The 15,664-nt window shown below is 37.0% G+C and overlaps 1 protein-coding gene across 5 annotated transcripts in view; it reads right to left on the bottom strand.

Moving 5' to 3' along the window:
- The window catches only part of lpin1a (lipin 1a), a 36,977-nt gene extending 23,082 nt beyond the window's left edge, over window positions 1–13,895 (bottom strand). For 2 of the 5 annotated variants that reach the window (XM_057837153.1, XM_057837179.1), the window contains exons 1-3: window positions 13,724–13,895; window positions 3,204–3,404; window positions 1,166–1,261 (exon numbers count right to left, since the gene is read on the bottom strand). In XM_057837153.1, coding sequence (XP_057693136.1) covers window positions 1,166–1,261; window positions 3,204–3,395 — 288 coding nt within the window. In that variant the 5' untranslated portion in view covers window positions 3,396–3,404; window positions 13,724–13,895. The remainder of the gene's footprint in view (window positions 1–1,165; window positions 1,262–3,203; window positions 3,405–13,723) is intronic. The other 3 variants (XM_057837170.1, XM_057837160.1, XM_057837188.1) reach the window with 3 other exon arrangements.
- Window positions 13,896–15,664: the final 1,769 nt, after the last annotated feature.

The raw sequence follows: 15,664 nt of genomic DNA, 5'->3' as shown, positions 1-15,664 counted from the left end.
AGTATTGATGATACATCTCTTATAATAATTAATTTCAACATTATTGTGAACTTTTTTATTGATTCATTTTTTCCAGGCTGCTGGTGGGCTTCACCACCACCAGGTTTTGCAAGTTGCTTTAAGAAGTAAAGTTTACAAGGAAAATGTACAATTTGTGATAAGACGGTGCTTCAGCAACCTAAAATTTTATGGTTGAGTTTCAGAGATTTAAAAATAAAAAATAAAGAAAATTATGGTAGAAAATATTTACTTTTTAATTAGTTTTATACTGTGATCTATATGTAATCTGTCATAATTGCGGTCGTGACATCAGTGCGCTCCTTTTCTCTTTGCTCTCAACCAGGATTCAAAACCACACTGACATCTTGGCAGTCGGCCGTGTGGACTACTGAGCATCTGAGTCTGAGTAAGTACTGCTCGAGTAGAAGTGCAGGAAAGCCTTATTCCCTCAGAAAAAAAAAAAAAGAATGCTGACTTGTTAGTACTGGGTTTTAAAGAAAAGTAGAAACCACTTAAACATTCTGTACTGTTAGTAGATTTAGCTTAGCAAATTATTTGCGTACAAGTACTGGTACTCGTACTGCACTTTGAGAATCACTAGTTGACATTGTGCTTCACTGATTGGTAAGTGGAAAGGAGATCCTAATGAGTACCAGAGTCAATAAGTAACAAAAACAGGATTAGATTAGTGTAATCCTTTTGATTGGGAATGTGATCCTATGAGATAAGCACTTCTTGATTGCACTCTTAGCGAGAAAGTCAGATTTGGTAATCAGACTCTCACTCAGATTTGGTAATCAGACTCTCAACTCATCCGACTTTCCCTCTTTGAAGCTGTCTTTCTTAATTTAACACACTCACATTGCATGAAAGTTAACCAAACATTGGGATACAAAAAAGTGTAAAGCATAAAAATAATCTTATAAATTACTTTATTAAAGTGCAGAACATATAATTCAGTATTTCCTTCCTACTTCCTAAAATTTAACCGGTAAACTTTGGGAAATTTTCTAAAATGTATCGACTATTTTCCAGCCAAATTGAGAAACTCAAGGTGAAATGGAAGTCAGCCTTCGCCTTTTTTAAACACGTTATATCATTCAGTTAGGCAAACCACTAATTATTGAATAGTTGTGTGTTATGCAGTGTGACCATCAACACTCACCAGTGTGTTCTCAGCTTCTTTAACAAAGAAGGCTTCTCCATTCTCTCCCAACTTCATGTGCAAACTCACTGGTTCTCCATTGATCTCAATGTCCACCTGTTAAAAAACACAAACTCTATATTCATGCTAGTGCTGTGCAGTGTTGTTTTTGTCAACAACATAACGTGACAAATGCCAGTTTTTCTCTGACGAGACGAAAATGCGACATAGCTTCAGTCATACGTTCACAATGCGTGACATTTTAATAATGTACAGTACGTGGAGCACGTCAGCTTGCATCGTAGCAAGAGGCCCTGTTTGGTTCGTGTCACTCATGTGAGATGTGCTGCGCCTCTCCCTCACTCTCCTCACAGTTTAGGATGTGTCTAAAGCTAGGCTGCGCTCCATCTTGCTTGTTTAGAAACACGGTATGATTTGTTTTGGTAACACTTTATAATAACTATCCATTTTACTAGTAAATCGATCATTAGTAAACTGTTGATAAATGATTTATTGTTGATTTGTGAAGAATTTGTTAAGCATTTACAGGGTGTTCCAATATGGTTGACCCCATTCTAAATGCCCATGCTAGTTGATGGATCTTAATATAACTATATATACTCTATGTTGAAGGTCATAAGTTTTATTGCTTAAATATACAAAGAAAAGTACAAATATTTGTTGGTTCAATGGCAGACTTTTATTAATGTGCAACATGAGTGCTGCCTGCAAAATACCTGATCAAAATGCCTTTTCTTTTAAAGTGAACGGCATTTCTTAACCTGAAAAGATAGAAATGCCAAACGTTACACACAAAAACTTGAAACGTTTCTACACAAACTGTGTTTCAGGTTAAGAACACCCTGTAAATGCTTAACAAACTGTTAACAAATACTTCACAAATCAACAATAAATCATTTATCAACAGTTTACTAATGATCTATTAACTAGTAAAACGGATAGTTATTATAAAGTGTTACCTTTGTTTTCTTATCTTCGCAAGACAGAATATGCAATGCTGCTTTAGCCTTTATAGGTCTGTGCTGAGTCATTATCAGATGCTAAATGTAACTCATAGCATTAGTGTAGCATACACATTCACGTTAGCATTAGCTTCAGAATGGCAAGCGTCTTATTAAAACACTGGCCAGTCTAAAGCAGAGCCACTAGGCTTACCTGGTCAGTTAATCTAGAGGAGAGCCAGTTGGCGAAAAGGCATTTAGCTAATAACCCACTTCAGCTATTTTTTTGTTTCTTTTTGGTTTTTTTTGTTTTTGTAAATGAGCAAATATTGGGAAATACTGATTGCTTGCAACTTCTGGCTAGACGCTAAGAATAGCAAATAAAATCCCAGACTTCCCTGTGTTAAACGCTCGGACAATATTTTTCTTCCAGGTGGGTTGAATTCTAAATGACATACTGCTTTTTTTCCCCTGTACTTTTCCTGTGTTTTACCATCACCAAGTTGGCGTTGTCCTTGTAGACACTGCAATTTGTAGTCTTCTGTCTGTGCTCATTCGAAATTGTTGGTACTAAAAATTTTGAATATTACAGACTGAAGCATTTTGAGAAACTGTCGACCAAAACAAGACACATTTGTATGAGATTTTGTTGACTAAAACTGGACGAAGACGAACACATTTTGAAATGACTAAATTATGACTAAGACTAATAAGTATTTTCGTCCAAAAGACTAAGACTAAAACAAAAACTAAAAGAGCTGCCAAAAACAACATTGGTGCTGTTCGGTATTTAAAAAAAAATCTTCTATCACAATATGGGCCATAATATATCACGGTAATGTTATGGCAAAATATGGTACATTGACAATTGGATTTCCTAACTCAGAACTGATTAATTTTCCTTAACTGTTTGTTTATATTTCTAAACAATATTTCAGTTTTGGGGTGATTTATCACTCAACTGGTTTTCTGGTATAGGGACACCTAGTCACCGTTATATATCATTGATTTTAGAATTATTAGTACCACAATGCTATTTTATTTTTCTCTTGGATAGCTTTCATATATAAACACTAGTATCTATCACAAAATCTCACCACTTTCTCCCGTGAGCGGAGGACACCCATTTTGCCGAAGCGCACGTGGAAGGGCGAGCAGTGCAAGGAGCCATTGGGCTGGCGTACCACGATCACGTCGATGCAGCCGGAGAGCGTGGCGGGGTTGAGGCCTCTGTACAGCTCCTTGACCTGCACGAACACCTGGCCCGCCAGCTGACCCACATAGTTCATGGTCTAGAACTGGACACAGAGAAATTGAGTCAATAACCAGCCTCAAGCACTCTATAAAGTTATTTTTAACAGAGGGCTAGGTTATCTAGCAAAAATTCGTTTTTTTGATACGGTACAATCTGGAATTGTTTCATGTTTCATTTTTTTTCAAGCTTGATTTGTTTTCTTTTAATTGGTAGTTTTAAATAATCTGCAATGGAAAATATAAGAAAGTAGAGCTTAGTTAAACATTTTATTTGCACATTGACAAGTTTCCTGAGCGAAACTTGAGTGGCGCCATCTTTGATAATTTCTGCTCCGAACTTTTGGTTTATAAAGAACAACATGAAGTGCGGTTAAAGAAAGCAGTGTGTTGACAAAAGTTAAAATTGAAAATCAAACGAGAGGAACCCACGCAATCTTCAAAAATTGATTCAGCACGACGTGGATGAGACTCCGAGACTTTCTGTGCTGTGCGTCAACTCCTGGAAGGGCCTATAAATATGGTTGGAAGTAAAATGTTTTGAACAGCGTCCAGCTTCAAAGCGCCTGTGTGGATCTAGCTCGCTATATGCCTTAAATCGAAACCAGCTGCAGGCAATAAATTAAGGATGTGCTTTAAACCAAGGATCTACCTAAAAGATTTTATGTTCTTATCACTTCGTTGATCATTCGTGGACAAAAATATAACAACCTGTCAGCCTGTGTTGACGTAAGGTGTAGACTGATACGCCGGCCACTTGAGTGACTAAAATGAAGTGAAATTACAAATTTACCGAATGCAGAAGGGCTGACACGGATTTTGTTCTTACAAGAAAATACTACAAGGTATGTACATATAAACAAAAATTGTATGTCATGTTTTTTTTTTATTGCAGATAATGATAGCAATAAAACATTTGGAGAACATGTTTCCATTTCTTGTTTTATTTAACACGATTGGTGCATGTGCAAAACAGGTCAATAAATCACAATTTATAAAATTATTAGAAAAAATATAAACGAAGGTGGAGCATAAATCGAGCCTTCCATCATCAAAGTAGAACGCATGTAGTTTCGATATACAGTATGTCCAACGACGTAGAGTAAGTGTTGTTGTGAGGCACATCAATTTGTCTTCCCTTGCCGAACAGCGTTTTCCACCTGGAAACAAATGAACAAAAAACTTGCATTAATGCGTTTAAATAATTGTGCCATCCTACACGTACTGATTAGCAACAGGCTAGCAGCAGATAGCATGTGTTGCAGCCACAGCAGTACAGTTGTTGTAAAAAATAATATTAAACATCATCATAATTACAATCATCAGCGTAATAACAATATCAAACACAACAAGTCGTTCCATGAGCAAGATTTTAGCTTTAGTATTTTTTGAGCACTGGACACATGAAAATGCAGGGATAAGAAGAACGTACCTTCCATAACACCAGCGGCAACATGGCTACATAAACACCCGGTCCTTGTGGTGGCACGAGATTGGTTCCACATCTGCCTTCAAGAACATGTTGTCCTCCCATGTGGTGATGATGGCAGATGGATTCGTTATTTCCAAACGGAAATCATGAGCAGAAATGTGAAAGTAAAGCGGAAGTACTTCGGAAACTTGTCAATAGAGAACAAGGCAAATTTAGCAAATTCCCGTTAGCGTATGAATTACGTCATCGATTGTATATTAGTATTAAGGTAGTGAGAGTTAGAAAACAAAATGTATTTTTCTATTTAATGCACAGCATGCGTAGTTGTCTTTATGTGTATTTAGTGTTACAGTACCTCAACTTGATTGGGATAAATTGCTTGAAAACTATCGACATTGGAGTATTTTTGAGGGGCATGCAAAACGACAGTCAACTTGCATCTCTACCCTATTTGGTCAATTAAAGCCATACATACTTTTTTTCCAATCTACGATCCCGGTCTTAAAATCCCTAATCAAACATTTGATGATTGCATAAAAGTGTTTTCCAATTTTATTAGTCCTAACTGTTATCCCGATCATTTGCTGCCAATCTCTCCTGGCTCAAAAGGATTGGACGTCTATCGCCATCAATGGCAGACAGTAAGTAAAAAGCCTGTTTTGTTCCATACAAATACCAAAATGTAAAATATTAATATCATACCAGACCATTAGTACAGAGGCGAAGATGCATAATTAACTTCCCCTCTATTTCTGTACTTGACACTGAAATTTTTTTTTTTTTTTTTTTTTTTTTTTTTTGCTTTCAGGGAAACAAGGATTTACGATGCTTCACAGATCCACCAGGCTGTAAAGCTCTCAACCCGGAATTCCAAACATGGCGTCGGATCGACCGAGTGCACATGCGGTGTTGAGTCAACAAGCATGAGAGGCAGAAAATGAACGAAAAGTGAGCATGCTGTAAGGGTTCATAATGCCTGACTGGAGGGAGATACACACAAAAAAGACGGAGATGAACAATGTGTATGGTTGAAGGGTTAGCAAACACAAAATAATACACATTCATGCCAGATGGTTTTTGGCAACCTGTCAACTATCAACAATGCCCACTGCAGATTTAATACCGTCCAATCAAGAAGCAACATGACAAAAACTATATGATCTTATAGCGTTACAGTACTGTACCCCGAAAATATAAAGTCAATAAAGGCCAACCTTCCGGGAACTTTTTCTCCAAGGAGCTGTAGCGTGTCAGTGTGAGCATTCAGTCAGATGAACATTTGTGACAGGTCACCAACGATAGACCTGAAAGAGCTAGCCTTGCTCCATCAAGCAAACTCTTTTGACCTTCATCTGTGTATCAGGAACACAAAAGGGCCTTCCCCAAAATTGTATAAGTATTTAATTGCAGATTTACATAACTTGATTCTTCTCACAATTTTTAATTTTTTGTTTTGTTTTTTTATTAGTAGTTTTATACAATGGCTTCTACCATTGTATATTAAAATCAAGTTAACAGGCGCTTACATTTTTATTTTAGTTCGAAATGTTTGTAATTTTCTTTTTTTTTGTGTTTAGCTTTAAAATTTACCTCAACCGCAGTATAATAAACCACTTGAACAACTTTAAAATTGGACTCTAAACTATACAATAACTATACAGCCTAATAACAATATCGTATCATCCATAACCTTTAGTAAGGACTTTATTTACCCCCACCCCCTTAACGCATTAACAGGGACATTCTGGCAGAGGTGATACACTACACCATAGCAACAGTTAAACAAGGACAACAATTACTTCTAGTGATATATAACCATTTCTACAACACACCTTAACATTAGACAGTCAATGTCAGAGATGAATTAATATAACATTGTAATATTGTGATTGTAGTTTTGAGTGGTGTACAACTAAACTAGGGTGGCCATTTCCACAACCCCAAAATGAGGACACTTTGTAGCACTTAGCGTGGAAAGAAAAATCGCAACATCCAACTCAAGCGTACACGCTCCATAACAAAACAATTTTCTACATGATTTCATTAATGAACGCAGGTGTACTGGAGCATATCCCATCTGATGTCAGACAAAAGGCAGATTACACATACGAATATAACATACAAAGACACGTTGTTCATTAGAAGATAGTTTATTTGTGATTTACCGTGTTATAATTTGATTTATGCCTATTTTTAACAGAACAGGAACATTTTTATTTGGAAAAGACGGCTATTATTTGATGAATTATTTGTAAAAAATTTGCCAATATATCACTCTAGCATTGTACAGTGCCACATATGGCTTTAAATGTGCAAACCCAATTAGCATAAAATAAACAAATGCCAAAATACAAATCCCTGTTCTTAACATTTATGTAAACAACAAGACAAAATATTTCAAGGTTTTTACAATATTTTCAAAAGACAAAAGTGTACATCAAAAATAGTGATGCACGATAATACATTTTTCAACCGATACCGATAACCGATAATTTCCTCCTCATTCCAACCGATAACCGATAATGTCAAGCCGATAATTCTATTAAAAGATTTATGTAAAATTTTAAAGTATACACAAAAGAAAATATTACTGTGCAAAAATATAATTTATTGCTCTTTTTTCAACATAAAATATGAACAAGTCGTCAATTCAAACATCTAAATAATGACAGATTGTCTGACATTGTGTAATGGTAAACCTTTGGCAACAATTACTTACAGAGTAAATACCTAAGTTGCACAAAAATGCCTTTAAAAGTAAGCCATTCCTATCATATATAACATTAATACACTGCAAAACACACCTCCTTAAAACTAGTCAGTTTTAAGTATAAATCTATTGGCAATAAGTTAAATTATCTGCCATTGCTTCAAGTGTATTTCTCTCAGATTTCTTGGAAAAAAATAGCTAGCTGAAAATAATCTTAACAGCCTTTTTTTAAGCAATACATTATTATACTTAATCCTAAAAAAAAAAAAAAAAAAACTTGGAAGAAGGAAAGATTTTGAATAATATTTGTGGCTACAGAATATTGATTTAAGAATTTGATTATCTACTGTGACTGTAATTGAGCAGAGAAATAAGTTAAATAATTTGAAAAGTGATTGCTAATGTTATATGCTTTGTTGCACACTGTGAAAATGATTAACTCAAACGAGCGAAATGTCATGTACCCTTTCTGCAGCGCTTTGTTTACATTTGCGGCTTTCACGACATTTGCTTTACAGCAGCTAAACTGCTACACTGCAGTACTATTTGGACGGAGTTGGAGCTCGCATCCGCGTGCGTGTTGTTTTGTGCCTGAGTTTTGTTAAGCCGAAAATAAAGGCAGCGTTACAAACTCATCTGACCGCTCGTCATTTTACATACTGAATGCATTATTGACTGGCTGACTTCGTTTTCTCCATGTTTAAATTATCATCTAACCACTGTGCCGTCATGATTAGCTTGCTTACTGGACATCACTTTTTCATGAAGTATGGTGGTCGTATAAACTGCATTATTTTTTCATCCAGGGCTTTGGTTCTCGGGTCATTTAGGTAAAAAAAAAACAAAAACTTGTCTCGTCTTGTCTCGGCGGCGGCCGCAGCGGCAGCTACGTTCATACCAGATAATCCGCCCGCCCTGGCCGGTTCGCCGCGGCGTATTCGGGTCCTGGCTCTGCTCGCACGCCGTGGGGGAACGCTCGAAAAACCGGGGTGTTCGCCGGAGGTCCCGAGGCCGGGGAACCGGGCTCGGCCCGCCCCGCCTATGGTGAGGCCGCGGCGGCCTGCTGAAGTGGCGGGCTCCGTCGGAAGACGGCTACTTGCCGACTATCGGTCTCCAGTCGTGCCGGTGTTTAGCCTTAGATGTGAATTTACCACCCGCCTTGGGCTGCATTCCCAAACAGCCCGACTCTGTATCGTCACAAGCCCTGTAGTTTAAAGTGTTTACAATAGCTTTACCATTCCCGCTAGCAGCAGCTTCGTATTCGTTCCAAAAATCTTTGTGATGCAGTTTTAAATGGCTGCTGGGTTAATGGTTTTGAATGAGGACGCTTTCTTTCTGCCTCGTGGAACTTCTACGGTACATGTTTTGCAGATGGCGAGAGCGACGTTTTTTTAGTAACAGCCGCCATAATATTCAACTACTTCTTGTCGTGTAACTCCGCCTCCTCAACCCCTCCTCCCTCAGGGGCTTCAGAGAGGGGAGGGATTGAGGAGCCGGCGTGCTGAATTCTTCGGTTGCGCACATTTGGAGGTTAAATCAAGTACATAATTATCGGATTGCATTATCGGTTGAATTTTTTTATTATCTGGATTATCTGTGTGACGTCATAATTGCCATTATCGGCCGATAATTATCGGTGACCGATATTATCGTGTATCTTTAATCAAAAACAACCACTGCCAAGTCTAACGTGGTAAGCAGCTAACTGCTAGTGTGCTAAAACAAACAACAACAAATGAATTAAAATCACCAATACTCTCTTGTTAAAGCAAAACTAGGTAACTTTTCAACCTTTATAAAATATTCTCATTGCATTTGTTATAATATGTCGACTCAAAACTAGTTGAATGACACCTCTTTTATATCTTGAGGGGGTCTGTATCGGTTTCACTGGCACAAATTAACTTTGAGGAGGGTGGCAAGCAGTGTTGTTAATCTTACTGAAAAAAAGTAATTAATTATAGTTACAAATTACTTCTCCCAAAAAGTAATTGCGTTAGCAACTCAATTACCTAAATGTAAGAGTAATTAGTTACTTGGCAAAGTAATTGGTGATAATTACTTTTTTTTTTCCTCAAAAAACAAACAAACAAACAAACAAACAAACAAACAAACAAAAACAAAAACAAAACATTGGCCACACTATGTGAAGTGTTTTTGTGAAGGTTTTAGGTACAATTGGCCCGAGTCCAATTCTTTACCTTAATTTACCCTTTACTCTGAATCAACTGTTAAAAGTTGTTAATATTGCTCCCATTATTGCATTAGTTCCCTTCTCTCTACTTTCGACATATTAAAGTTTTAAAACTGTTTCATCATTTAAAGATAGATTCAAGTCAAGATTTTGCCGATTTAGAAGTATTTTAGATAAAAAGTTACTTAGGTTCGCTAGGAAGGTTCTCTACAACAGAGCCGTCCTAAAAAGTCTACTGCTTTAAGATGGCGGCTGTTTACTAACGCATCTAGTGCCGTGTCTGTCCTTTTGCATCTAGTTATATCTATATACAGTATATGGGATATCTACCATGTCTACCATATCTACCATAACATGCGGGTGTAGTTTGTAGGCTATCGGCTACAACATGTATTATTGGAGCTACCTAGCATCGCGTTTGCTCGGCGTCACAACTTTCTTGCCTCCTCCCCACTCCTGCTCTGCTCTGTCGTCTCTGTGAGTCCGTCTCCCTCAGACTTTTCGATCAATATAATAACGCATAGTAACGCATGCCTTTCCATCCTCAGTAACGGTAACGGCGTTGCCAAGATGAGAAAAGTAATTAATTAGATTACCCACTACTGAAAAAAATAACGCCATTAGTAACGCCGTTATATTGTAACGCCGTTATTAACAACACTGGTGGCAAGAACCCTGCCGCACAAAGAAAAACTACAAATGTGCTGAGTGCTTTACGGCATATGTCTCTTCCCCTTTTCTCCATTCATTATAAAGACGGAAGTCGATGCGAATGCTTTCGCGCGAGTTCCGCAAAGATGGCAGAGCAACAAAAGAGACAAAAAGTTTTGTATGAGGAGGAAAGACAAGGCAGGCTACCAGGATATACAGAGTAAACATTGGCATGGCTTTCACTCGCTGGCATGACGCTCGTCAGCGCTGACGAGTTCGGGTGGGGTGGGGGGGTTAGTCACATAAAGCAACACTGTTGCTAAACGTCATATGCTATTGTTTAGCCACAACTGGATTCACTACATTATTACTATTCATCCTTCACACAGCCGCTGGAAACAGAAATGTTGTTCAATCCATCTGCAGGTGACCGGGAGATTGATTTTTGATTGATGATTTTACGACACTGCGCGTGTGCGCTGGTCCTCATGGGAAACGCTTCCCTAAGGCAAAATACACATACACATACCTTTTGTCCACCGGCATCGCTAAAATCGCCCAAAACTGAAAAGTTACCAAGTATTGCTTTAACAGTTGAGTTCACAGCAAAAAATGAATTGGTTTTAGCAGTGGCTGCTAATAGTTTACAGCATATGAGATGTTGCTTTCCTAAGTACTTAACATTGCCGACCTGTAGCCGCTCTTAAAACGGCGAGCACTCACACACACACACTGGAACGCTTTGCGTTCAGGTCCAATTCCAAAAAGGAATTCAAATAAGTGTCCTGGTTCAGGCTGTGCCGGATACAGCAACCAGGCATTTAAACCAGTGTTTTTCCAACACTCAGTATTAGTATCGATGCCTGATACAGCTATTTTTGGAGTATCGGACGGTATCAGATTTGATCACAAAAGCAGATTTGATCCAGTATTCACAAGAGTTTTCAGCACTGTAGCGCTTTTGGGCTGCTGTACATGAAACCACTAGGCAAACATGTCCTCTGAGTGAGTCTACTTTTCTTTAGAAAGCAAAAATAGTAAAAGAGCATTGTGTAATAACTGCAAACAGGTCATTTCTCATGGAGGTACCAGCAGGGCTCACAATATTGCAAAGATATGATTTGTCATTTGCAGCAAATTCATCCGACAAAGTTAGAACAAGCACTTTTTAAAGTGTTTGTTCTTGATTTTTGACTGTTATTTATTTCTTTTGTAAAACTGAGCCATTTTGTAACTTTAAATTTGAACTATTTGGGATTCATATACAGTGATCCCTCATTTTTCACCCTTAAGGGAACCAAAAATCGAAAATCCGGGAAGTGCAGGTGGAGCTTATTTACATAAAAAAAAAAAAAAAGCAAAATACTTTTTTGGGGTGCGTTCAATCAGATTTAACAACATTGGAAAGAGACACAAATAAGACATGTTTTTTTTCCCCTTTTCCCCCACCAAAATATTAAAAAAAAAAAAAAAAAAAAAACTCCACAAAACAAAACCACCCACCCTTATACAAACCTTATACCTGTTTTTAAGGACTGGAAATTGAGTAATTATGATTTATTTTAAATTATAAAAGAAAGCAATGATTTGTACATGTATACATTAGGCCTGCACAATATATCGTTTGAACATCGCCATCGCGATGTGCGCACGCGCAACAGTCCATTCGCAGGACGTGTGATTATTACAATTTAATTTTTTTAAACATGTAAGCTTTTGTTTTGCTTCATAAAAGCAGCAAGTCTGCACAGACATAGCCTAATGGATCCCTTTTATATACAGCGATCTTCATTCCTCACAAATAAACCCCTTTGACCTGAATTAAACCGTATTATATGATACAATCAATTATCAAGGTTTTGCAGTTTTTTGCACTTTCAGTTTTTAAATAAATAAATACATAAATACAATTTAAGTAAATTGAAGTACTTTAAATCTACAATGCAACAATAAAAAATTACAGAATCTAAGATAACATTTTTAGGATCAAGAATACAAAAAAATATATAAAGAATATAAATAAAGAAAAAATTAAGAATACAAGGATAAATGAAGAGAAAAACAAGGGGGAAACTCAGGATTTTTTTTTTTTTTTATAAAATACTGAATGCAATACACTAATACAAAAGCATGGTGAGTCAACCAGTCTTCCACAACAGAGCTATTCCAGTCATCTGCTTAAATTTTTTTCCCACTTTTAATATTGCAATATATATCGCAATACCCCCAAAATAAGTCACAATGTCAGTTTTTTCCAATATCGTTCAGCACTAGTATTCATGCAAAAAACTTAACATTTTTAAATAAAATACTGGATTTATTGATTTTCTTTTAACAGAAAAAAAATCCACGATAGACTGAGGGCGCAAAGTTTGCGGCGTAATATAGCGATGAATCATTGTATTTATTATTGAACGTATTTTCATTACCTGCTTGGCAGAGAAGTTTGTAACAATAAGGTTCATTTTGCAAACCAAAATAAAATTGATACACACAATAAATAGTTGCATTATTTTTGTTTTGGATCGGTATCAGATTAGAAGTTTTTAAATCTGCATTGGTACATTCCTCATTTAAATTCTGGACTATCCTGCATAATGCAGGACATATGACCACCCAAAACTGCACTGTCATACTGTAAAGTTCACTCAGTATATCAAAATATTAGAAACTGAACTGCATGAAGCAGGACACTCTCTGCCAGTGCAAACTATAAACCACAATAATAAACATATTACATCACTGTATGTTTTCACAACCTCCTAACAATGCAGGATGGTGGCCGAGGAGACATTTGAGTGAACAAACTGCCTTGTTTACACAAATTTGCCCACTAGTGACTCATGGACACAATGCTCCTGATGTTAGTGTCAACAGACCCAATATTGACCATCGACATTCCCAGAACATGCCTACTTAACAGCCAATCATAAAGCCTGTATATAATGTAATAAACAATCACGAGACAACTAGTTGGGTCGTTAATAACACATCATTTGGAAGCTTCTCAGTTTGGATACTCTCCCAAAATTCATGACAATAATTGATCTTTCCAAAGTAAAACAACAAACATGAATCATTACATAGACGAGAGATAGAAATAAATAGGGAAAGGTGTTTTTTTCCTTCGCTATCGTAGTGCATAAAAATAACTCATATGACCTCAGAATATTAATAGACAGTAGGTGGCCGTGAAGGAAGCATGTAAACATGTTACACTTGGGTGAGGCTCATCTGCAGTGGCGCACACCATTCAGACAGCCACGTCCAAAAATGCGCAAAACAAGCCTTCATACACACAGAGACGAGCATACTTCTGCATACACATGTATAATGAATGAATTTTCTGCAAAATACATGGACTCGTCCGGTTACTCACATTATTGACAGACCTCGCTGATGCTTCCGGGGTCTTTTCTGTCCAAATGTGGGGCGTTCAAATGGGTTACCTGAGGTTCCTCAGGTCTAACATTGTCACAACATCCCGCTGCTCTTTTAACGCTCGTGTTTCATTTTTTTCCTGCTGCGCTCGAGGCTGCTGCGGTATTTAAACTGCGGTGCAAAAATATTCCTCCCACTGCCTCTGCACTGCAAATAAACCGCCCTCTGATTGGCTGAGCAAGAGTGACGTCATGTGAATTGCAACGATTTTAACAAATGATCAAAAAAGTGGAATAGTGTATTACATGTATATGGCAGAAAACATAGACAAGACTGAAAAAGCAGTTTCTGCTCTTTAAAACTGTTGTGTTTGATAGAACAATATGTCTATATGCTGCCATAGCAGATTCATGGCGCATTAAGACCCCAAACAATTTTTAATTTATCCGTTTTACCCTGGAAACGCCCGTTTACAGACGTCGTGCAACTGCTTTTGTTTCAACCCAACCATAAAATGAAAAAAATTATATTTATTATTCAAAATGTCTGTCATTTTTAGCTTAGAATCATTAATTGATGTTGAATATTTCAACAACAACAACAAAAAAAAGACTTAAAAAAATAATTCACTCGCATATTTAAAACTTTTAAACAAATGACGTCACAATGAAAAAAGTGGCGTCTGTAAAAAAGTCACGGATATCTACCTCATAACTATCGCTTAATTGTATTTTTTTGGTTACTGTCGCATTTTCTCCGATATGTTAGATGATAAATAATCGAACCACACAAAGAAAATTTTTTAAAAAAAGTTTAAAAGGGTAAATATATGAAAAAGAACATGTCAACAACTCCTTGATGACTGCGATTTCTGCATCGCGACCCTTGTTATATTACCATGTTTCACCCATAAAATCCACCCAAATTCCAGCTGTGGCCATTCACAGCTGTGTCTTTACACTCCGTGATACTGTACATGCTACATGTACAGTTTTTGGATCGAAACAAGGTAAGTACGCCATAATATCTTGTTAAAGTCATGGCATCTGTAATTCTGCTCTTGCGTGCTCTCACCCCCAGATAGGATTTTGCTGTTTGAAAAACTTTTTTTTTTTTTTTTAAATTGCCCAGTTCAGAATTTTTCTTCCCCTAGAAAATTGTGATTTTAAGCTTTCCAATGATGTATCACACATGCACATCGGACAATTTTGAAATTTGGCCAAATCGGGGGTCTCAGAGCGGAACTTCAAGTCACCTGAGTGTTTTCCGCCATATATTTTATTGACAATTTTTTATGATGATAATGCAACTTTTAACTCACTGGCTGTCATTGACAGTAATAGACAGCCAATCCATTTTAAATTGGAGGGATGGCAAGTTAAAATTGGACATCTATGACCGTCAATTGGAGTGAATCACAAAACAACAATTAAAAACCACAAAAGAACAATTAAGCACGTTGACGAAACAATAAAAACCAGTACTATAAAGCTTTGACATTAAAAAGGAGCGGCAAGAAGGAATAAATATTCACTGAGTCCTTGCCCTTCCTAACTCTTTTCCTGCCATTGATAATAATAGACGTCCAGAGGTGGGTAGTGTTACATGTACGCCGTTGCATTTAATTGAGTAACTTTTTGAGAAAAATGTACTTCTAAGAGTAGTTTTACTAAGCCGTACTTGAGTAGATTTGTGAAAAAAAACAAACAAACAAAAAAACGCTTCTCTTACTCCGCTACTTTGGGTTACACAAGACCTGTTACATTTTTCCTCTTTGTTTTACATATTACATTGAATTATTTTTCCTAACGATGCTATTGCCAAAAGTAGCAGTACTAATTTCACCAATGAGACGTCGCAACAATAATCACATGACTCCATTACATCAATCAGACGCAAGCTTGCCGTTCTCTGCCGATCACGCAAGCTTGTGCAATCA

The sequence above is a fragment of the Corythoichthys intestinalis genome, chromosome 1 (assembly GCF_030265065.1).
Source record: "Corythoichthys intestinalis isolate RoL2023-P3 chromosome 1, ASM3026506v1, whole genome shotgun sequence".
Lineage (NCBI taxonomy): Eukaryota > Metazoa > Chordata > Actinopteri > Syngnathiformes > Syngnathidae > Corythoichthys > Corythoichthys intestinalis.
This window is presented reverse-complemented; position numbering and strand designations above follow the sequence as displayed.